At 37.3% G+C, this 25,277-nt stretch overlaps 1 protein-coding gene across 1 annotated transcript in view; it reads right to left on the minus strand.

The window, feature by feature from the left end:
- The window catches only part of LOC149565467 (zinc-ribbon domain protein), a 46,542-nt gene extending 22,175 nt beyond the window's left edge, over nt 1–24,367 (minus strand). Inside the window, exon 1 of the mRNA XM_089819005.1 lies at nt 23,733–24,367. Within this exon, the coding sequence (XP_089675131.1) occupies nt 23,769–24,101 (333 nt within the window). The 5' untranslated portion in view covers nt 24,102–24,367 and the 3' untranslated portion in view covers nt 23,733–23,768. The remainder of the gene's footprint in view (nt 1–23,732) is intronic.
- Nucleotides 24,368–25,277: the final 910 nt, after the last annotated feature.

Below are 25,277 nucleotides of genomic sequence, written 5' to 3' on the forward strand. Positions count from 1 at the left end.
GCAAAAAGGTAAGATTAATTGAGTTATTTCATCCTTACAGTTATTTTACACCTAAATGTGAAACATAGATTTATGGATTGTTTTTCATTTGTATGAATATTGAATATGAGCATATTTCTAATCTTGAATTATTGCCAAAGTTAAGTAATCAGAAGGAAAGGAACAATACAGTGGTGTCTGAAGCCCTAATTGATTCAGTGGTAACTGGAACCCTAAATGATACAATGGTATTGGAAGCCCTAATTGAATCAATGGTATCGAAAGCCCTAATTGAATTAGTGGTAACTAAAGCCCTAAATGATCCAATGGTAATCAATGCCCTAATTGCTACAATGGTATGTGATGCCCTAATTTTATATAATGGTAATTAATGATAATCATCATTAGCTTTTGATATAGCTGTATTGGAAGAAATTTCGTTATTTGATATTGTTATAGTGGTATTTGTGGACTAACCTGGGTGGTTGCAGAAGCATCCCTACAATGATTTATCGATTCAAATTCCAAGGTATGTGAATATTATTTTCTATATTAAATTCATTGATGGTACTTTAAGTTCTTAGTTAAGAAATTTTGTTTAACTTATTTTAACAGTCCATCCCTTTCACATGAACATGACTAATATAACTGTAAGACCCCAAGAAAATGGGATGTTACAGAAGACATAGGGGCGGTGTTGATGCAGAACAGACACCCCATTGCCTACAAGAGTAGGAAGCTGCAAGATAATGAGAGGTTGTATTCCACATATGACGAGGAAATGTTGGCTATCATGCATGCATTAACCAAATTCAGATAGTATCTTGTTGGCAACAAATTTGTGGTGAGGACGGACCATAATAGTTTGAGATATCCGCTTGATATGACAAAGCTTAATGATAGGCAACAAAAGTGGGTTACCAAGGTGCAAGCATATGATTTTAACATAGAGTTCATCAAGGGGAAGAACAATGCTATTGCTGATGCGCTTTCCAAGAGGCCATCACTTACTGCCCTCTGTTCATTGAGCGAACTTCCGACAGATTGGAAGGCTCAATTTTCAGTTGAGTATTCCAAAAATCAGCATGCTTGTGAGATCATGGATGGGTTGACACAGGAAGACGCAAATAGTGTAGTGGATGATGTCATCTACTACAAGGGCAGGGTCTACCTTGTTCCTGAATCATAGTTGAAGGAGCACGTTTTGCATGTTTACCATTATACTCCTATAGCAGGGCATCCAGGTTATGGTAAGACCTATAGGGCAGTACAGGAGAGATTCTCTTGGAAGGGTCTCAAGGATGATGTCTTACACCATATTCATGAATGCATGACTTGTTAGCAAAACAAGTCAAAGCATACTTTTCCGGCTGGATTGTTCTAGCCTCTGCCCATACTGGAGCAGAAGTGGACAGGGATATCTATGGACTTCATTACAAGTTTTCCTCGAGTTCAAGGGAAGGACTATATATATGTTGTGCTAGACAAGTTGACTAAATATGCCCACTTCTTTCCTATTGCAGCGGACTTCACAACTTCACAGATAGACGAGTTTTTTTCAGAGAGATATTTAGACTCCATCGTCTCCCCAAGACCATGGTGAGTGACAGGGACAACAGGTTCATAAGTTCCTTCTGGCAGGAACTTTTCAAGCTAGTAGGCACAGAGTTGACCTCGAGCACTCGCTATCATCCTTAAACAGATGGACAAACTAAGCTAGTTAATAAGTGGATGGAGGGGTATCTGCGCGATTATGTGTCAGGGCAGCAGAAGGCATGGGTATGTTGGTTGTATTTGGGCGAATATTGTTATAATACTACGCACCATATGTCCATTGACATGACTCTCTTCAGAACTCTTTATAGCTACGAGGCATTATCTTTGTTGATTTGGCTTTCACTGACAGCAGAGTTCCCTTGGCATAGGATTGGTTGCAGAAGAACCAAGATATCATGAGATCTCTCGCAGAGAACTTGCAGCATGCTCAAAATCATTAGAAGATGTACGCATATCGGCACAATATGGAGAGAGCATTTGAGGTGGGTGATATAAAATTCCTTCATCTACAGCCTTACATATAGAGCGCCCTTAAAAGGGGAAGAGCTGAAAAGCTCAAGTCTCATTTTTATGGACCTTATAGAGTACTCGGGTGAGTTGGAGAGGTGGCCTATGAGATCGAGTTACCACCAGATAGTAGGGTTCTTAATGTATTCCACATGCCATGCCTAAAGAAGGCACTGGGGCAGCATATTACAGCATCATGCAATTTACCTCCTTTGGATGAAGAGGGTAAATTGACTTTGATCCTTGAGGAGATTTTAGAGGTCAGGGAGAGACGATTGAGGAGTAGGGTGATTTGGGAGTACTTGGTGAGCTAAAGAGGTCTACCCATAGAGGACGCCACCTGGGAGGGTGAGTTCATTTTGCAGCATCCAACATTGTAGTTGCATGTGGGCAAGCATATGCGAGAGGGGAGGACTGTCATGTCCCCTCTCTAGTCTGACTCGCAAAGTTATGAGAATTGGCCTATCATTGGAGTCTTGTAGGCTAGCAGTGGTCGATAGAGACTCATATTGGATAGTCAATTTGAGAGCCAATCGGGCAGTTCCTTCATTTTAGGGATTTTCCTAAAATTTAGGAGATTTTGGCAATGATCAGATTTGAGGCTCCTTGGGACTAGTATACGGTTTCAGTTTTAGAGTGACAAGGTATATTCCCTAGCTTCGTTTTTAGGTATGGGACTGCCAGTGGACACACATTGCCCGACATCAATCACAGGTAGGTGACAGGACCCGTTCACTGATTATTTCGTTGGTTTGGCTTTCTAGTTGAATTTGGCTTTCCAATTGAATAAAAGGAAATATTTATAATATTTACTAAGTTTGTGTTTAAATAAATTAAAATAAAGCTATTTATATAGCTAATTGGAGTAATAAGGGGATTTTGGCTTCATCTGGTCAAGCAGGACTATGTGTTATAGCTCGTTAGAAAGGTCTTGAATTATTACAACTTTTTTCATCATCCGGAGACCTTCAGGCACCTAGAGTTATGTTATTTGACGAGAGGGGTGTTTTTCCTATACAAAAAGGCCTTATAATTGAGAAGATGTCATTTTGTAATTTTTAATTGAGAAGATGTCATTTTATAATAAAGGGAAAGCATATTCTCCCTTTAGGGTTCGATTGGCATTGAGAGGGAGAAAAAAGGAGATGTTGGCTCATTCTTTCATTATCTTTTACATCTTCATTCTTGGTATTTGCGATTTTGCTCTGAGGAATGATTCTAGAGGACTGGGACGCAAACCCTAGAGCCTGGCTATTGGGACGCAAACCCCAATAGATGGTTTCAGCAACATTCTACAATATTGTTTCAGTAGTTGACAAAAATTGTTAAGTTCACTATTTGGGGGTGCTTGTGCATTGCACATTGAGGGTCTTGTTTGGCATGTTGGGATCTTCTTGCTGCCTTGGCATGACTATAGCAGTCGTACAACTGCCTTTCAGCTAGCACGTGACTTGTTGGTTGGCTTACGGCAGCCATCTCTACCTTTTTGGTGCGTGGCTAGTCCACTCTTGCAGTTGTCGTCTTCATTCTTTGTTTGTAAACACCTTTGCTAGCATACTGATTACATATCTTGCCTAGTACGATTTGTAGCTATTTTGGTTCACTGAATATTATATTATTTGTTGTTGTTGGTAATTATTATTTTACTTATATCTGGAAAATACAAAAAAAAAAAAAAAAAAAAAAATCTTTCTGCAACTTCTATCTAATTCTCTAAGACCACAAGGAAAGCACAGGAAAATCTATTATTTTAATTAAAATTTACTAAAGTTTAATGTTCCTATCTAAGTATCTCCATGGAATTGCTGAATTGGCTATGGAAGGAGCAAAGGAATGGCCATACAGTCCGATGGTGAGTCACTAGCAGGTAGAATTTTGTCTATAGGGAAGGCCTGGCAAAACTACAGTGTCCGTACAGTAAGCAAAGGGTGGTGTACGATTAAAGATGAAGCCATACTGTGAGGTGAGGTGATGGTCGTACGGTAAAAAGGAAGGTTGTACAATTGATATGTGGAGGTCGTACGGTACATAAATGGAGGTCGTATGGTAGATATGTGACAGGTCATATGCTTTGCAAATGGAGGTCGTCGTACAGTAGAATGGATGGTAGTATGGCTAAACTTTGTGGCCGTATGATAGGTGATGTAAAGTTGCACTGAGTGTAGTGAGTGGTGGATGGGGCATGGATGGTAAACAAATTTAGTTATGCACCTTAAACTATCAATCCTAAATTCATCAACGCCAAACAAGAATGGAGATTGGAACAAGAATATCCTTTATTAATATGTGCCCATAGATGGTGTTCCAACATGCCAGATCCGAGCGAAGTATTACAAGCAACGAAATAGGGTGAGGGTTGAATCCCACCAAAACCAGAAACAAACCAAATAGGGAAGATCTTTCACTTCCGAAATGGCGAACAGCAAAGAATCCCAATAGGAATTCACAGTACAAAGAAGTATAATCAAATTGCATACCTAATGACTACCTACAAGTCATGCTTAAAAACTCGTCAAGGAAAACTTTCCGAGGGTGTACAAAGATGGCCGACAACAACACAAACTATAAAAACAAAAATAAAAATGGGTCCAAGATATATTAAATCAACCATCCCAATTACAATAGCTTAATTAAAATTTATTTTATAACAGGAACATTACAATCCTCCTGTCCCAAATTTTGCTTGTCCTCAAGCAAATGCAATGTTGGATGTTGTAGAATGTGCTCGCCCTCCCACGTCGCGTCATCCAATGGCAAGTGTTTCAAACATACCAAATATTCCTTCACCGTGCGGTTCCGCAAGGTCCTCTCACGTACTTAGATGATCTCGGCTAGTTCCAATACGAATTTTCATTCTTCATTGAGCAGTGGAAGATCTACCGCTACCATGACATTTTGTCCCACAGCCATGACATTTTGTCCCACAGCTTTCTTAAGGCAAGAGACATGAAAAACGTTATGAATACAACTCCCCTCTCGGAGTTCCAACTCATAGGCATCTTCACCGATGCAGCGAACTACCCAACAAGGACCATAAAATTGTGGCTTCAATTTTTCGTTCCCCTTTTCCTTCAATGAGGATTGTCGTATGGTTGAAGTCTAAGATAAACCAAGTCTCCCACTTCGAACATTCACTCGATTCAATGTCTATCAGCGTAGATTTTCTGTTGATTTTGTGCCCGTTGCAAGTTTTCCTTCAAGCTTCTCAATATCACCTGTCCCTCTTGAAGCCAGTCCCTCGCCCTTGGTGCGCGATTGTAACAATATTCCCTTAGGTGCATCCATTTGACCCACACCCCGTTGTGTCAAAATGTAATTCTGAAGGTAAGTTTCAAGCCACTTGTTCACAATCTTTGTCTGTTCGTCTATCTGAGGGTGATAATTAATGGTTGGCGACAATTTTGTTCCTACTAGTCGAAATAGTTTTGTCTAGAAGATACTAATAAATTGTCCATCCTAATCACTGACAATGTTTTGGGTAACCCGTACAGACGAAAAACTTCTCTAAAAAATAGATCGACTACCTGTGCAACCTAAAAGTTTGACGAGATGGCAAAGAAATGTGCTTACTTCACCAGTCTGTTAACCACCACATAAATACAATCCTTTCCGTTCACCTTGGAAAGTCCAGTAATGAAATCCATCGAGATACTTTCCCACTTCTGTCCTAGAATTAGCAGATGTTGCAGTAACCTGGCAAGTAGAGTATGTTTGGATTTGTTTTGTTGGCAGACCGCACACTCTCTTACATATTGCAATACGTCTCCTTTAAGACCCTTCCATGAAAACCTCTCCCTGAGATGTCTGTAAGTTTTGAGGAAGCCCGGAGGTCCTACCAAGGGTGAGTCGTGGACTTCCTTCAAAATTTTCTACTTCAATTTGGATTCTTGCACTAAAAATATCTTATTCTTATTAGTAAATGATGTCATCCACCACTTTGTACTGATCATCCTATGTGTTGCCATTCATTAGCTCACAAGCAAATGTATTTTTGGAATATTCTACCATCAAATGTGCTTTCCAATCAACTAAAATCTGGGTCAATAAGCAGATAGCAGTTTTCCTAAACAAAGCATCTGCAACCACATTGTTATTTCCTTTCACATATTCAAGGTCAAAATCAAAAGCATGAACCTTGCTTACCCATTTTTGTTGCCTCTCGTTCAAGTCTCGTTGCTCCAGAAAAAATCTCAAACTATTGTGATCTATACGAACAACAAACTTGGCACCCACCAGATACTGTCGGAACTTGGTTAGTGCATGTACGATGGTCAACATCTCTTTATTATAAATGGAATATAAGCATTCTGTTTGTGTAAGCTTCCTGCTCTCATAGGCTATGGGGTCTCTATCTTGCATCAATACCGCACCAATGCCTTCTTTAGATGTGTAGCACTCCAAAATGAAAGGTCGAGCAAAATCAAGCAATGCAAGTAGGGGACAAGTGTTCATTGCTTCTTTCAATTTATCAGAAGTGAGTTGTGCTTTTTCATTCCACTGGAAGGAACCCTTTATTGTCAGATATGTTAATGGGGCATTGAGCTGAGAGAATCCTTTTACAAACCTCCAGTAATAGTTGTACAATCCAACAAATCCTCGCAATTCCATGAGTAATTTCGAGGGAGGCCAATCAAGGATAGCCTAAATCTTCTCCTTATGAACTTGAACTCCATATTTACTGACAACATGCCCCAAGTACAATATTTCTATCATACCGAATTCACACTTGGATCGCTTGACAAACAAGAACTGATCCTTCATGATCCATAGGACTTCGTCCAGATGCTTCAAGTGCTCTTCCCATGTCCTGCTATAAATAAGAATATCATCAAAAATTACTAGTAAGTACTTACGCAATTGTTTGTTGAAGATGCGATTTATGCATGATTGGAATGTAGCAGGTGCATTTGTTAATCTAAACAACATGACCAGGAATTCATTATGCCCGTAGTGACAATGAAAGGCCCTTTTTTCCACGTCTTCCTCCCTCATGCGGATCTAATGGTATCCGGAATGGAGCTCTATTTTCGAAAAATAGATTGCGTCATGTAATTCATCCAGCAACTCATCTATCCTTGGAATGGGATATCTATTCTTTTTTTTGGTTCAACGCACGATAGTCCACACCCATGCACATCGTCCCGTCCTCCTTTTTGACCAATACCACTAATGACGCGAAGGGGCTAGAACTAGGACGGATCCATCTTTTCTCCAAAAGTTCCTGAATAGTCTTTTCGATCTCATCTTTGAATTTCTTGGAATGGCGATAACGAGTGAATATGACCGGCTTGGCTCTGGCTTCCAACTTGATAGTATGTTCAAACCCTCAATGAGGCGATATGCTAGGAGGAATGTCAATAAAAAATTTAGTATGTTCACTCAAAATATTCTGGAGATCATCATCCTAGAAAGGTGTCTATTGCCCTTTCATAGGTTATGCCGAGACAAAACAATGTGTAGCCCAAGCAACATCATCACACCGAACAATTGCCTCCATCCAATGTGCAGAAACTTCCTTCAAACCTTCATTTGCCATTCCACAGAGAACGACCTTCTTTCCATCAACAACAGAAGTGAAGTCCATCTATTTGAAGCTCTAAGTGTATTCATCAAATATCTCCATCCACCATATGCCTAGAATAACCTCCATATCATCAAGGTTCACTATAAAGAAATCCTCAGTCACTGTGTGATTCGCCATTGTGATGCTTAGCTAAGGAACAAGGTGTGTGCAAGGCAAGAGAGTCCCTCCAGCAACCTTGACCTAAAATCATGCGTGCATCTCCATATGTAGACTTCTTTGTTTCACTTGAGAGGAGTTTATGAAGTTTAGAGTAGCTCTGCCATCGAGCATCACCGTAACCCTTTGTCCTTGAAGGGTTCCCCTTACACAAAACACTATACACCTCGGGCTATCGGCTAGGGCAGTAGTTCCTCCGCACCGTACCAATGCTGCAATTCTTTTTGTACAGTTCAAACTAACAATTTTGGTGTCCTCATGGGGTTGGCTGTCTTCAGTGGGTATATCTTCTTGTTCGTCCTCATCATCGAACACGACCTCAATGTAGTGGATCTTTCCTTTCCCAAGGCATCTATGTCCAAGTTCTATTGGTCCTTTGCAGTTGAAACATAGTTTCATCCTTCGGAGCTCTTGTCTGGTAGCTTCATCCAACAACGGCTTCCTTGGTGGAGGCTTATTATCTTTGTCCCTCGGAAACATCAGCGGTTTGGAATGAGAGTAACTCCGAGAGGATGATGCCATACTCTGTGCTTTCTTAATGGCCTTCGATAGGGTAGCAGGATTGAACCCCTTTGCCCAACCCTTCAGTGGCTCTGTTAGCCCATCCATGAAGACCACTATCCTTCTTTTAGAAATGTTTGTGACCAAAACAGAGAGTTTCTGAAATTCCGTAATGTACTGGTCAATTGACCTAGTTTGCCTTAGCTGTGCCAAATCTTTGAAATTGAGTTCCGGATCTTTTCCATCAAATCGATTTATCAATCTCTCAGTGAATTCCGCATTGGTATTTATTTAATCATGCGCAACTCCCTCCAAGTGTGATGCCACAAATTTAATTGTTGCTTCTTCTAGCATAGGATTCAGCTGGAAGTATCGGCCTTCATTCCCACACTTGTGCAAATATGGATCTGGATCCACCAAATGGAGACAAATTTACTTTACTCAACTTCCTCCTGAGAGCATCATTAAAATATCCTCAATTTCCACCTCCGAAATATCTCATTCTCAGATCTGCGTACTCCTTGTAATATATATTTTCCTCAAAATTCCCATTCTTCCAATCCTTCCTCAGTTGCTCTTGAACCTCCTCAAAAGTTGGTTGCTTCCATCCCTGTGGTGCCTCTGTCCTTGGGGGAAAAGACGGCATGGAAGGTCATGAATGTGTAGGATGAGGGTTTGCTTTACCCGACGCAAAGTCTGCACGGTGACTATTTTGTTCCCCAGATACTTTATTGTCTGCCAATTCCTAGAGAGTTTCTTCCATGAGTCGCCGAGTATCATTGATTTGTGTCTAATTCCTCACAAGTTCTCTTAGCACTGCCACGAGTTCGCTTGTTGTAGGTTCCAGTTTTGCTGTCATTCTATCAACCGAATGTGTTCTCCTTCGCTTCCGACTATAAATCTCATTCATTGTTCACAAGCTAGCAGGATCAAAGCTCTGATACCACTATCATGTTCCTATCTAAGTATCTCCGTGGAATTGCTGAATTGACTGTGGAAGGAGCAAAGGAATGGTCGTACGGCCTAATGGTGAGTCACCAATAGGTAGAATTCCATCCGTAAGGAAGGCTTGGCAGAACTACAGTGTCCATACAATAAGTAGAGGGTGGTGTACAATCAGAAATGAAGTCGTACGGTGAGGTGAGGTGATGGTCGTACGATAACAAGGAAGGCTGTACGGTTGATATGTGGAGGTCGTACGGTATATAAATAGAGGTCGTATAGTAGATATGTGGAGGTCGTATGGTAGATATGTGACAGGTCATACACTTTGAAAATGAAGGCAGTCGTACAATAGAATGGAAGGCAATACGACTGAACTTTGTGGCCGTATAATAGGTGATGTGAAGTTGCACTGAGTGTAATGAGTGGCAGATGGGGCATGGATGGTAAACAAATTTAGTTATGTACCTGAAACTATCAATCCTGAATTCATCAACAACACCAAACAAGAATGGAGATTGGAACAAGAATATCCTTTAATTAATATGTGCCAATAGATGGTGCTCCGATGTGCCAGACCCGAGCAAAGTATTGTTAGAGTAATTATTTTGTTTGACTTATTAATTAGATCATCTTGATTTAGTTAAGTGATTTATTACTCTAGTTCTTAAGCTTGTTTTTAGGTGCATATAATTAATATTTTATATTAATTATAATGCGCAAACCTAGTTTTCTTTCCTTTAGGGTTTTGTTCACCTTTAAGGTTGAACCTTTGTACTTTTTGTTTTGAATAACTTAGAATACATTTTTTGCTCTCACATTTTTTAGAACTTCTAAGCTTTGCTTTTTCCGTTTTTTGGCTTCTCTTCATTGCAAGATATTTGCATGCAGGTGTTCTTGAGGACTATGAAGTTGGATTTCTCAACTTCTACATGGTATCAGAGCAAACCTGCTGCTTCCTCGTCTGAAGATTCTTGAAGCCATGATTCGCAGTCAGAAACCCCAGCTTTTTCGAAAAAAAAATTCTTCAAAAGGGTGAAGGGCGAATTTTCGGGGCACTTTGAGCCCAAATGGACGCCACCATTGGATCCAGAAGGCCATTTGCAGTCAAAAAACATATAAAACATTCTGTTTTTGAATACAGGGCATTTTGGAAAAAAAAAATTGGCCCCCTGGGTATGGTCATACGGACGCAGGGTTCCAAAAGAAATAAATAAATAAATAAAAAAGGATCTTCTTTGGGCGCTCCGCCCACGGGCCGCTCCTGCGCCACCCCGCAACCACCGAAGCGCAACCCGCACCCAGCCTACGCTCAATCGTAGCCGGCGCAACACCAGCGGGCCGCCACCGACCGGCCGCCCAGGCACCACCATCGCCCAGCTTCAGCCAGTGGTACCACCGAGTTCTCCTCCTGGGCGCCACCGCCACCGGCAGTCTTTGTTGTTCCGCTGCTCCGGCGAGTGACGTCATTTTCAAACAAGGCATGTCAGCAATCTGTCAACTGACGTCTAATTTTCGATGACTGTCTAACGTCATCTTTCCGGCACAGTGACATCTTTCCGACTGATGACGTCATCTTTTCGATAATCGGTTTTTTATTCGACGACATGCTGATGACGGCTGTATGGGCATCAAATTTAGGACAGTGTCTGTAATTTTCCATGGAGCTCCTTTTTTGGACCTGTAATCGATTTTTTGCTCTCATAACTTGAGCATACGAACATATTTTTTCGATCCGAAAGAAGCGCCGAAAAGCTGACTCAGAGATGGAGACAATGGTGTTGGTTTTGTTTGATTTCAAATTCGTTTGAGCTTTCAAATTTGGCATTGAAGTAGAGGTTTCTGTTTTCCTCTTCTTTGCATCCGAATTCCAGGTTCTTTTCTCAGTGTTTGTGTTTTTCCATAGTTGTTGCTTTGGTTTTGGGGGACATTTTTATTTGTTGTGGGGGGGAGCATTTTCTATTCTGTAATTTGCTTCAGAATCAAACCCTTCTACTTCCGTCTTTTCTTTCTCTCAATGTCGGATCCTTTTGTGATCCAGCTCACGCCACACAACTATCACACCTGGAAGACACAAATGACTAGGCTTCTCATGTCAAGAGGCTTATGGTCATGCCTAGATGCGAAACAACCTTCTCTGCAGCACCCTTATGAGGTTCTTCAGCATAGAAACAAAATGGATGAAGCCATGGGACTAATTGCACTAAACATCTCCGATAGTCTACTATTTCACTTCGATGGTTTGACTACTCCACGAGCTTATTGGCTCAAATTTCAGACTTTGTTTGGCCAAGTGAATGAGTTCTGGGCACTTCAACTTGATGTAGAGTTGACTTCTTTGACACCTGACAGCTTTTCCACAATTGAGGACTTCTTGATGAAGTTCAAATCTCTACGCACAGTTTTGCAGAGATGTGGTAGAAACAAAACAGATGATGAGTGTATTTTTTTGATACTCTCAAAGTTGCGAGGACAGTATCAAATCTTTTCTTCCACTTTCTACTCCACTATGGATGCCTTGGGTAACAGACATCAGATGCCCTCTTTTGAGATTTTTTGTGACAGGTTAACTCGTGAGCAGTCCAAGCTCACTCAGATAGATTCACTAACAAGTTCACCATCACGGGCATTACTTGCCAAGGATAAACAGGAGCAGAAGCCGAAGCAGATATCTGATTCCTCTTCTCAGCACTCTACTGGTCCATCATCTTCTTCTAAGAAGAAGGAGAAAAAGAAGACTAAAACTCCTTCCTGTTCCTATGTCAAAAAGGAGCCCATGATGAGGCATATTGTTTTCAGAAGAGATTTGATGGCTATGAGAAACAGATTGCAGATTTGCAAGCTCTTCTTCAAAAGAGCTCTATTTCATCCCCATCCTCTTCTACCTCGCAGGGGTCTGCCTTTCAGTCTTCATCCACCTCTTCGACATCTTCACCGAATTTTGGACAGGGTTATGCATTATGGGCTTCCCTTGCATCCCCTTTTCAAGTCCCTTGGATACTGGATTCAGGTGCTTCTCACCATATGGCATCTTCTCAAGGGGTCTTCTCCTCTATTGAGGCTTCTCCGATTCCTCATATTTTCATGGGGAATAACACTGCTCTAACAGTCTGCGGGAAAGGTTCAGTTCACATTCAGGATGGCACATTCAATGATGTATTGTATGTTCCATCTCTCTCTGCAAACCTTCTCTCGATGTATCAGATTACACATAATGGATCGGGGAAGACAGTTGAGTTCACTACAGATTCAGTCTACATTCGGGATAGTGCAACAAGAGGTCTTATTGCTACAGGGACAGTTGATCATACCACTCATCTCTACACCTTCCCGCACTTTGGTCCACCATCTTCATCATCGGAGCATACTTCTTCTCTTTCGCGAGAGCATCATGTGGTGCAATCAGGACACGTGAACCTTTGTATTGTTCCTAAGATCACCACACCACATTCCGTTGAAGTATTTTCTTCTTCAGCTTTGTCGGACCCTCCAGCTCCACTCATCGAGCCTTCAGGAGCACTTGTTGCAGATTCTACAGAGGACGTTCATCTCCTCTTTCATGACAGTGTCAGCACACCTGCATTGGGGATTCCTTTTCAAGATCCTCATGTCTACTCCTTTGAGCATCAGTTAGGCCTTCCTGTCATTCAATGGTTTCCTTGTTTTGTGCCCTTGTTTCTTCTGCATTGGAGTTCCATTGGTTCATTCATTTCTACAAGGGCTCCATCCTTCTGGGGGGGCTTTGATGTCTCATCTCTCTCTCATGGGGGGGGGGGGGGGGGGGTGGGGGGGTTTATGGTTTTGAGAGAGTCTCTTGAGCCATTTTCTTTCTGTTGTTTTTTCATCTCTTTTCAGAGAGGGGTTTTTCCCACTAGATTTTCTCCTTTGTCTCCGGTTTATAGAGATTTCCTTGTATTCGGTACCTGTATTCGGTACCTGATCAGGCCTTGTTGCCGGGACCCATTTTCCTGCTTTCATAGCTTTGCTAGGTTAGCTTTCTCCCGAGCTTTGCTTAAAGGGGGATGTTAGAGTAATTACTTTGTTTCACTTATTAATTAGATCATCTTGATTTAGTTAATTAAGTGATTTATTACTCTAATTCTTAAGCTTGCTTTTAGGTGCATATAATTAATATTTTATATTAATTATAATGCGCAAACCTAGTTTTCTTTCCTTTAGGGTTTTGTTCACCTTTAAGGTTGAACCTTTGTACTTTTCGTTTTGAATAACTTAGAATACATTTTTTGCTCTCACATTTTTGAGAACTTCTAAGCTCTGCTTTTTCCATTTTCTGGCTTCTCTTCATTGCAAGATATTTGCATGCAGGTGTTCTTGAGGATCTGTGAAGTTGGATTTCTCAACTTCTACAAGTATTACAGGCAACAAAATAGGGTGAGGGTTGAATCCCATCGAAACTGGAAACAAACCAAATAGGGAAGATCTTTCCCTTTCGAAATGGAGAACAACAGAGAATCCCAACAGGTATTCGCAGTACAAAGAAGTATAATCAAATCATATACCTAACGACTACCTACAAGCCGTGCTTAAAACCCGTCCGGGAAAACTTTTTGAGGGTGTACAAAGATAGCCAATGACACCACAAACTACAGAAACAAAAATAAAAATGGGTTTGAGATATATTAAATCAACCGGCCCAATTACATTAACTTAATTAAAATTTATTTTATAATGAGAACATTACAAGTTCAATGAAAGGATCCTTTTGGGATCTTTAATTTCTCTAATCTCCAAAAGGCACAACCCGAAATGCAAAGGACCCCTCTACAAGATCAAGAGATCACTTTCCTAGTTCTTCTATGCTTAAGTGGATGTGAAAAAATCTGATCTAGAGCAACTCAATTGATTCATATATTCTATAGAGCGAAGGCAATATGGTTAATGTTGATAGTCTATGAAGACTTCAAAAGATTACTTGTCCACTATTATTCCCTTTTAGGATATTGTGTTTTCTTTTCTTGTTATCATTTCTATACTTTTTCTAGGTAAATTGTTAGTTACCTATATATTCCCAAATGAAACATCTCTTTGTCGTTTCCTCTTTAGGATAATCGCATGTTTTGAAATTAGTTGATTGATGATAATTATATCACCACTTTCACGGTGCCATGTCCTTTTTCCACAATAATTCTATTAATTGTCAACTAATCAGTCAATCCAATCTGAGCAATCAACTTATATTTCTTCTCAATGCTATGTTGGATTTGTGTTGTACACATTGATTAATACTCACAATCATTGGATTTTTCTTCTGCATATTGGTTGTGTGCGTAACCCCATCTTATTATTGTCCATATTGGTGCTCTCGTTATGTTGGCACTTAGATATATTTTCATTTGTAATATGCTATGTTCCCCCAAGTTTCTGGAACGGCAAAAAGTTTTGCCGATTTTGGGGACAAGAGGGACAACAAATGCAAACGACTATATTACAATAGGGAAAATTAAAATATATAGAGAAATTTTAATTATTTATATGAAAATATGGATAAAGCATGTACTTATACATAATAGAACCTCAAAATATAAGAATCAACAGAATTCATATGCCAAATTTCTGATACTTTGAGATTCAAAGTCTAATTTGTTCTAGAAGTCAAAGTCCCTTAGGTGTCCCCAAGACATTTCTAGGACAGGGACAGCTGAAAATATACTGTAATATGTGATTAAGCAACACTCCGTATGTTGTGATAAAAAAAATCTCCACTATAATCGGACAAGTAACCTCTATAATCAAACAAGTAATTCCTACCTCCAGTATTTGATGTTCAATTCACGCTATCCCTGTATCTGTTGTCTAACTAGTTGTTATTGTCCGGATAAGTCTGACTGATTCTCGTGTTTTCCCCTTTTCTTTGCCTGATACTCCTTTCCCATGTTTCATGTTATCTGTAAAGGTAGGGCTTGTTGACTCCTGTCCATACATGTCATGGCTTCCTAGTTGAATAATTTTTTTATTGTAGTGAATTTAAGGTATTCGGGTAGTTTACAAGTTGTAGATTGTGAAAGGTTTAGTGTAATCCCATATTAATCAGAGTTTAGATGATTATTATATTAGAGATTAATAAATTAATATTTTCAATATATATTTAGTATGGTCAAATTTTATATTATAATTGTATCATATATGTATATTATATTTACATTATAATTGTTTATCAAATATTTGATGTATTAGATCTATCCAATCTTGGAATTGATTATGATATTAGTCAAATTATATGCTACAACCTGTCTCATTATATTATTTCATATCTTAATCACTTGATATTTTAATTTTATAATTAATTACTGTTTTAAATTTTAATTTATTGATAATATTATATTGGAACATATCAATTTATATATTTTCTATCAATAATATAATAAATTTAATTGTTTATTTCTTTTTTCATTAACTTATTATTATTATTTATTATTAAATCTTAGTCCAGGGAAGGGCAATTATAATTTCAAACTCTTCCTCATGATCATAAGCAATATTTTCTCCTCCATTCTGACATACTAATCATAAGTTTCTGCCAAAATCCGACTCCACTATAAGGGTAATAATTTAGATTTTCAACTTGGAATGCTTGTTCCTAACAACCAAAATGCCTAAGGCAAGAGGCCCAGGATTTTGGGGTCTGATGTTCCAGAAGTAGGCCAAATGGGACATGAAGTGATCGGAATCTAACCTGTCCAAGGTGCAATTCACTCAACATCAATTCTCTCTTTCTTGCCTTCTCACTCAAGTGAATTAGTTCCTCCCTTTCTTTTGAGCATCTTCAGATCTGAAACTTCATTTCAATCATCATTTTTCCTTTAAAATTTCAAGCTTCCCTCACAAACTTCTCCTGATTTTAGGTTTGATCTTTTGTTATTTGTTTTAGCGTGAAAGGGGCAGATTTCTCATCATTTTGGATCTGATTTTCATAGCAAAAAGTCTTAGGGACAACTAGAAATGATCAGATTCCTGGAAACAGATAACATAGCCTTGAAATCTCACACAATGAAGGAGGTGGAAACTAGGAAGTTTAAGTCCCAAGTGGGCAAGAGTTTCATCACCAAAGAAATGACACAGGACCTGATGATTTTTGCTCACAAGTGGGGACATAAGAGGGTCAGATTTTGACCTCTCCATGTTCCAGCTTGAGCATGGGGTGGTCAGAATCCAAACATCCCAAGTCCACAACCTTATTCAGTTTCAAATTGCAAACTTCGTTTTCTTTTGAAAATATTTCCTTGGGTGATAATTGCACTCTGATCTACATCACTACTTTTTCACAAAAAAATTATGAGAAGTTGGTCTTTAACTCATTAAAATACAAGGAAATCTAACTTTCATTGTGAAACCTTCATATTCTTATTCAAGAAATGGCTATAAAGCAAGGCTGGATGAAAAAGGAATGGCTAGATTTCAAGGTCTCAAGTTCCATCTATGACATGGGGTGGTCAAAATCTGACATCGCCATGTTCTAGCTTGAACATGGGGTGGTCGAAATCCAACCACTCCAAGTCATCTTCATCAAATCTTTAATCCATCCTAGGATGACTTCAATCCACCTTTTTTTGTTTCATTTTCCCTCAAATTTCATCCCAACACTTCCTTTCTTGATCAAATTGCAAAGATTGTGATAAGTTTGATGTTGTTTTTCATTGAGAAATTAATCTTTTAGTTGCCTCAAATTCGATTATACTTGAGAAAAAACTGATTTTTTGACTTTGATCCTACCTAATTCCAATGCCCCCCAAGGCCCATGATATGGCAATTTTACTTCAATATGAAGGCAAGAATTTGGGATCAACCACGAATCAGAACTAAGTGAGTCAATATCCGACCTCTCCATATTCCAGCATGGACATGAGATGGTTAAAATCCAACCACTCCACATTCCATCTTTATTACTAAAGGTGGAGCTTAAAGTTCCAACATTTCTTCGCAATTTCATTCTCATTTCTTCTTCATTAGTCATCATCTAGATCTCCCAAAGACTTCCATTTTTCACTTCTCATGGTTGCATCTTGACTTCTTCTTTTGTAATTATCTTAATTCATCTTTGTCCTAGTTTGAAACTGATTATGTGCTCTTAGCAAGGTGGTATCTTTTAAATAAAATATATCATTTAAGAATAATTAAATATATTTTATTTAAATATTGTTAGGACTATTAAGAGTGGTTTAAGGAATCAACATGCTTCCTTCAATATTCTAATCCATAGCTTTTCCTAACTTTCCAAGATAAATTTAGTACTCGACAAGGATTTTCCAAGGACTAGTTCATTTCATCACAAATCTCTTGAATTCAATTTCACATTCTTGATTAGCTTGGCCTGGCTCTCACTCACATCCCACACTGACTTGGCTCCCTAGCGAGCCAAAGTTGCTCAAACTCGTCCCACAAACTCAAAAACTTGAAAATTGCCCCTGAACTAACATTATCCAAGATAGCTACTCCACTGCCAAGCAAAAAGAGGGGGTCCCCAAATGGCACAATGGTGTGAAAACTTCACAATACAATGCAACCAAAATGGATCCTACAGCATGCAACAAGAAACAAACACCAAATGAGTGCAATCTATAAAGCTAGCCAACGAGATATTGAATTTTTTGTTGTTAGAATTACACCAAAATTTTGGGAGGGTGAATGTGGTGAAACTTTGAGACAATATTTGTGAGGCCATTATTTTATGAACAACTATTTAAAGAGTAGGGAAAATTTTAAAAATATAGGACAATTCATATACTCGTTATCACATTGATGAGGCATTCATCATATGCACTATGAGACCTTAATAAATAGCATTAAAGTAGAACTGAGATTTCACGTGAGGGCCAAGAAATTAACAATATTAATTGCTCTCTTATAAATGCAAGAATATATATTATATACTGTATAAAAATTACACCAGAATCCAAAGGCTGCAAGCTGTAGCTATAGAATGACAAAATAAGAGAAAATCATTTATTACCTCTAATCAGCTTCTACTATCACTATATTAAAATTAGTATATAGCTAAGTTATTATGTAATGTCCTCTCTTAGATTGATCATTGCTTGGGCACTATGTTTGTTATGAAAGTAAAGTATAGTTTATATGAAATATCATAGTGAATTATGAACACAACTCAATGAAATATGAATATGACTGGTAATTCCAAATGCTAGACTAAAGGAGATACACTAATGAATAATAATGCAACGGTAAAAGGGAAATATACATGATTGTAATCCAAATGCCACAATGGAATAAAACTGATAGTTCGATTCTATCACAGTTGCAACAATGAATGCTATAAGTGCTTGGCAATTCGAAGCAATATAGAATTCAATATATAAGAATATTGGCTGTCTCTGATTTAGCAGTATGTACATTACCATGTGAGCCATCTCTGGTATACAATTTGATGTGCTGCAAGTTATAGGATAATCACTTGGCAGAAGTATGCCATCTCAGATATTTTATTATGAATTATGCAATATTTTGTACAAGAGTTGTCTTTGATGTATCAATAATGTTATATGCTCTTTGCCTAGTACCGTCTCTAATCTGTGATTATAATACCTGAACTTGATATAGGTTGTGCTCACAACTGTCTATGCTCTTATTCGAGCAGAATCCACATAAGGAGTTATGTTTATAGAATCAATTGTCTATGTATGCTATGGATATTCAATCGGCTTGGTACAAATACGTACCAAAGAGGCACGATGAACAGAAGCCAGACATCATCATCATTAACCACCATTTCCTAATGTTTAACAAATATGATTGTATGGATAATCGTATGTTATTGCAAGTGAAACATAATAGCCAAGTATTGGTGGTAAATGAATATAACCATTGCTGAGAATTATTATTTACTCATAATTATCATTTATGATTATTATAACAAATTGGACTATTAGTAATCATAAATCATTATTATAATATCAACCCAGAAAATTGTAGGCTGTATAATCAGATCCATGAGTTGGCGGTGACACCCGACCATGGAGAATAATGATCTTATGATGACATTCTCATATATCTGAATATGATACTCCGTTGCATAGTGCCATGGTACTTACTGCTGAATGCCACGATGCGGTGATGCAGAATGCTATGGTATAATGCAAGATGTCATGAATGCATGTGTTCATGTATGATGTGGATCATGTATGTATGTATGAATGTAGTATGTGTTTGTATGCATATGTGAGTATATATGCATAGGTATGTGATGGCACATCGTAAATGAATGCATTTATGAAAACATGAGTTGACCATAGAGTGTGATCCGAAACATTGATGTTAAAAACTCACACACAATCAAAAACTGGAAGCATTTTCCACAAATCAGATGGATTGTGGAAATCTTATTAATTTAATGAGTGGAATGCTTATGTAATGATGATGACCAACTACTATGCAAAATGCAGAAATATATAAAACAAGGTGTCTTTATTTTCCTTTCCTTATTTACATTTTGTATATTGATCAAAATACTGGGATATCAGACACTACAAGTGGTTACCTCACCTAATGGAACCCCAACCAATCCCTCTTGTGCCTCATCATTGGCAACATTTGTAGCATCATCAAGAACACTGCCCCAACATGCATCTTACATTTGATGATACTCTAGAGACCATTGATCTTGAACCAGCATGACATAATGCATATCCAACAGCTTCTTCAGCCATTATGAGGTAAGTCTATTCATCTTGTGTGATTAGGTGAAGCTATAAGTGGATTAATTCATCTTTGCTAGAAAGAAACTAACAATCTATGAAAGGATGCAAAAGGCTCATAATCTCAACTTTGGTGCATCCTTAACATGCTACATCCACCATCCAATAGGTTGATTTAGGCTAATGTAACTATATCCATCCTTATCTCTAGATTGCCTAGATATTGGACCTCTGAGACTAACAAAGGCTAATCACAAAGTTTGATGAAAAATTGACATACGAGTCTTTCAAAGGGCCTTCTTTGAGCCCTTATTTCACATCTTTACCATGAGATGGAGGCACTCTCCTAGGCCTTGCTACATACCATTTGGGATTTAGAGTAAACATCCCTTGCAAGGAGCCTAGTATGCCTCATAAAATCCCAAACTAGGATCCCTATTATGAATGGTTTGCTTCATCTCCTCATACATGTTAAATGCCTCCAATCTCTCCAACATTGGGAGTCCTGTGACCCACAAAATCGATGAGATGGAGCACACATATTTGCAAACAAATTTTGGGAAAAAAAAATCTCAAAAAAATAAAAGCATCAAACAACAACATAAATGCTACTAGAAAGAAGAAAAAATATTAACCAGTTAGAAACATTAATAACTTAATAGTAAAAAACATCCTAGATAGCTATGGACCACCAATCATCATCAAGGATTTTCTTATTCTGTATTTTTCCTAGCATCATGCTTGCCTTAGTCCATCTATCCACTCTAGATTACCATCATGAATTATAGAGGTTGCACCCCAACCATCCTCTCACGCAAAAAAAAGAACTCGTATCAATGGACTTGACGAATTCCTTCTTGGAAAAATACCCCATAATTTCTACAACTATTACCTTCATCTATCTTCTAAATGTCTTTCAATGTGTTTTTCAATGTATCAACACAAATGGAGTCCATGCATGAAATGTATTTTTAAGCACCCTCCACCGTCAAGCCAACTAATTCATATACACAAGACAAATTGATCATCAATTGTTCAACAATAGAGAACCCAACGTCTTCTATATATTTTTCAATATCTGAAATTGAAACTCGGCAACTTCAACAAAATAAGATTTAATTAAGCACGTGACAATGGCATGAATGGCTGATGCTTAATATCAGACCACCTATCCATGATGATAAAATGCTCAAGCCTTATCCAAGTTTACCTCATTTCTCCATCTCTACACTACCTTAGGAGTGTAGATTTTATTCTCCATGGAAGACAATCATGGGCCAACTACAGTTGTATCTTCAAGCAATTGTTTAAAATGAGGAAATGTGTTGTATGCCACATGAAATAGTATGGCACAAGCAAAGAATAATTTACAAATAGAAAACTCACCCATATCTTTCTCTTAGTGGAACCCTCTCCCCTCTAACTTCCAACATTTGTGCTTTCAATAGGCAAGAACATAGGTTGCACAATCTCCATTAGCATTCTTGCCTCACCCCTTCATGAACGCATTGATCACCCTTGGCCTTCTTAGGTAGGATTATTTTTTCACAGCAATTTATCCTATGTCCACTTATGCACAAAAGAATGAGATTAATCGCTTGTGTGCTGCCCCTATGGTCCTTACACAAATAGCATAATGAGATAATAATTCCCCCCCTTTTGTCTTTTCTATGGTTGTTGCAAATTGTAACAAATTGTTTTTCGAAAAAGGTTTCTAGAATGCAATAACAAAAGGAGAGATGCCAATTGGAAAAGGAAAGGAAGTTTGTTCAAATAGCCCACTTGCCACCTAGCCCTGCCACAAATGTTTGAGTCAACCACCTAGACTCAGCATACCAATAAAAGCACCTAGCTTGTAGAAAACAAGCAACTTAGCCACCTATACCAAGCATTTCACTTCATCTACATAAGAGACTCCACAACTCATTAAAAGGGTAGTTTGTGAACATCAATTATGAGATCATATGCCAAATAGACCAATAAAAAAATTATGTTAAGCATAATTTTAAAATAAAATTTTAGTACTAATCATACAATTCTTAAAATTTAAAGCATATTGTATCGATTAGTGATTTTTGTGTAGCATATGCTGTGCTCAATTCTACTCACCCCAAGCTACATGAGAACTACAAGATCCATTTGTTTTTAAGGACAGAAAAATTTACCCCTATTAAATATACAATTTTAAAATTTTGATTATACAAACTGGTATTTATATTTTAATATTTAACTATAGAAGAGTTTAATCTACAAACAAGGGTGACAACACAAAGTACAAATAATTTTAGTGAAGCACCTAGAACCACGTAAAGTAGAGTTGGTTTACACACATTCCAAACTTTAGCTTCTTACAAACAAACAATATAGTGCAAGAAAGAGGCAACAAAGTTATAAATCTGTTGGCACACAACATTCACCTTTTAAGGGGTAGACTAGCCATAACACTTTTTCTTTCACAAGTGGCGATGGAGCTACTGTGTGTTTCTTCTAATCTATGTACAACATATAATGTCAATATTGCTGATGCTAGTCGTGATGATGATCTGTACAACACTACGTCACACTTATATTCTTTTAATAGTGAACAATGAATATCAATCTTGACATTCAAGTTTGACAAATTGAAAATAGATATCAACTACCATATTGTATTTCAATTTAGTTCCTGCAAATATCTATATTTTTTTTTTTTTCCTGAACATAACCAGAACGTAGCCAGCCTCAAAAGAATTGTCGTAACAGCATACCACACACATACTCGTACCCAGTATTTGCAACTTGGGAAATAACAATCGATTTTACAACTCTACTTTTTCATCCGCATACATAGTTGAGTTAATCGAAGCCAAATTATATTTCGTATGAATCAGTTACTAAGAACTGATCTTTCATGACAATAAATGGTTTATTTTAAAAAATTTCTAATCTATTCCTCAATTTGTCCTCTCCGCGCTTATTATTCAAATATAATTTGTTATCAAGATAACCATTGCACCGGCTTGGATAACCGAAGTATACATACATAATAAATATTGAAATTCTAAGACAACTAATTGTAAATATTATTCATGTAAAATAAAATTGAAAATTAAATAATACAACTTCTAATCTATTCCTCAATTTGTCCTCTCTGAACAAGTTATTCAACATATGCTTTCTTATCAGAATAACCTCCACCTCTTTGGGATAACCATTGCACCTACTAAAGATGCGAGTGCTGGTAAACTATTTTTTCATATGATTTATAGTTCATTTCTAGAGCAATTGAGCGATCTTGATGAGCAAAGTAATCTAATTTCTCAGAGGATACCAGAAGCTTGGGTATATATCTTCAAAAGTAGAGAAGGTTGAAGATGAAATAAAAAAACTAGGTACTATCTCGTTTTGGAGGGCCGATCGGACCTGTTGGAAACAAATCAAAACAATATTCGGGATAATAAATTTTACTATAAAAGCCTTTACAAAGAAGTTAATTGCCTGCTTCTTTTTAAGCAATAAACATTGTTAAAATTACTTATCTTCTACAATTCTTAACGATTTTCTCTTCTAAAAATGAAGATCTTTCAATTATAGAATCAACTCGGACATGTGTTTTTTTTTTTTTCTCTCAGGCATATCTACTTGTGGGAAAAGCCATTTGAACAATAACCTAATAGCATCATTTAAGCCAACGATAGCCGCAACACAACTTAACAATATCGAAAGAAAAAATAAGGGATTAAAAAAATCTCTCCAAAAGAGAGTCAAAATTTCATAAAAATGAACCAGAAAAGAAACAAAACAGAAAATTTGAGGACAAAGAAATTTCAATTATTATTATAGATGGTTCGACATACCATGCACAACAATATACATAATGCAGCGAAAACTGGCTACAGAGCAGAGCCGCAGAAAGGGCAGTATTTAAAGTCCCGGGCCAGAAGGCGGTCACATGACCAGCATCGTAGCTCGGTGGAAAGCGAAGCACCATTGTTCTCGCCTTCGCCCTCCTTCAACAAGGCATTAGGCATGAGAACGCCGCAATTCTCGCAGTGAATTGCAGAGTATTTAGCTGGCCATCGCCACACTGGCACGAAGAAGAGCTTTAGAACATTATCATATTCCACCAGCGACGCCTCCGATCCGCAGCGCAGGCATTGCCCAACATTTGATTGGAGAACCCGCCGCACCTCCTGGCTCACTCCTCCAACAAAGAAGAAGAACATTGTTGTCACTCTTACGCAGCTTCAATTTCAATATCATGATCCCAGGGAGGTAGAAGGGTTAAAATATATCCATATTACCAAAACCTTGCTTTCTTCCCAAGGATCTGGAATGTTCCGGTGGAATTTACCGACTCAAACGATGCCACAACTGCCTTCAATTAAAATTATTCCTCTAAAATTTTTGGAAATTTGAATCAGCAGGGGGGCGATCGTGACTGTGTTGCTAGAATCGTCGAGACTACTGGAGACTTCAGACTTTGTTCAATGGAATTAAAGTTAGGGGATCAAACGGTTGCTTTAATATTTTATTTTATCATGATCATGCATGTCACCTCTGCATTCATATTAATACTCACCAATCAAATCAAATAATTTAAAAGATTATATGAAATTTCAAATGTTTATATCTTTTTCTAATTTTTAATTATTTTATAAATTATATTTTTCATTCATCTTATTATCCATGTCATGGGAGTACAATTATTTTTTTCAAAGAATGCATTAATTTAAACTCTCTTTTTTCACATTTGTAACAAATTGATAAAATTTGATTTTTTAATAAAAATAGTTAAATTATTACTTTTATTTTAATTTTTAAAAAATATATTAAACAATATTATTTTGTAATTATATTTTATAATAGTGTTTGTAATATGTATAATTGATAAGTGTTACAATTTATAAATTATATCATTTATTATTATTATTATTTATTTAAACAAACTTAAATATATATTTTAATATTAAATTAATAATTATATTTTAAATCAAAAAATATACTAAAGGAAATAAGCACAAAAAGAAATAGTTCAATTTTAAAAGATATATAAATTATTATTAAGTTTTTATAAACTATGCATTAAAATTAAATAGTTATATTCTATTTCTTATTTATTACATCATATTTATTCATCGACATCAAATTTATATGTATTATATCTATTTATTATTTACAAATGTACATATTAAATTATATATATATTATTTCAAAAATTAAAAATTAATTAATTTTATGAAAATTTTGGGTATGGATATCTTTCCTCATTCCACATATTTTAAGTTGTCAATATAGAAGGTGTGAATTTGTCTAAAGCATATGTATTGATCGTAGTATGATATTAAGTACTTAGTGCCATATTGGGGACTTTCGCCTCTTATTCTTGGGCTTGAATGTCC

The sequence above is a fragment of the Cupressus sempervirens genome, chromosome 3 (assembly GCF_028749045.1).
Source record: "Cupressus sempervirens isolate cs-2001-9-10 chromosome 3, ASM2874904v1, whole genome shotgun sequence".
Taxonomy (NCBI): domain Eukaryota; kingdom Viridiplantae; phylum Streptophyta; class Pinopsida; order Cupressales; family Cupressaceae; genus Cupressus; species Cupressus sempervirens.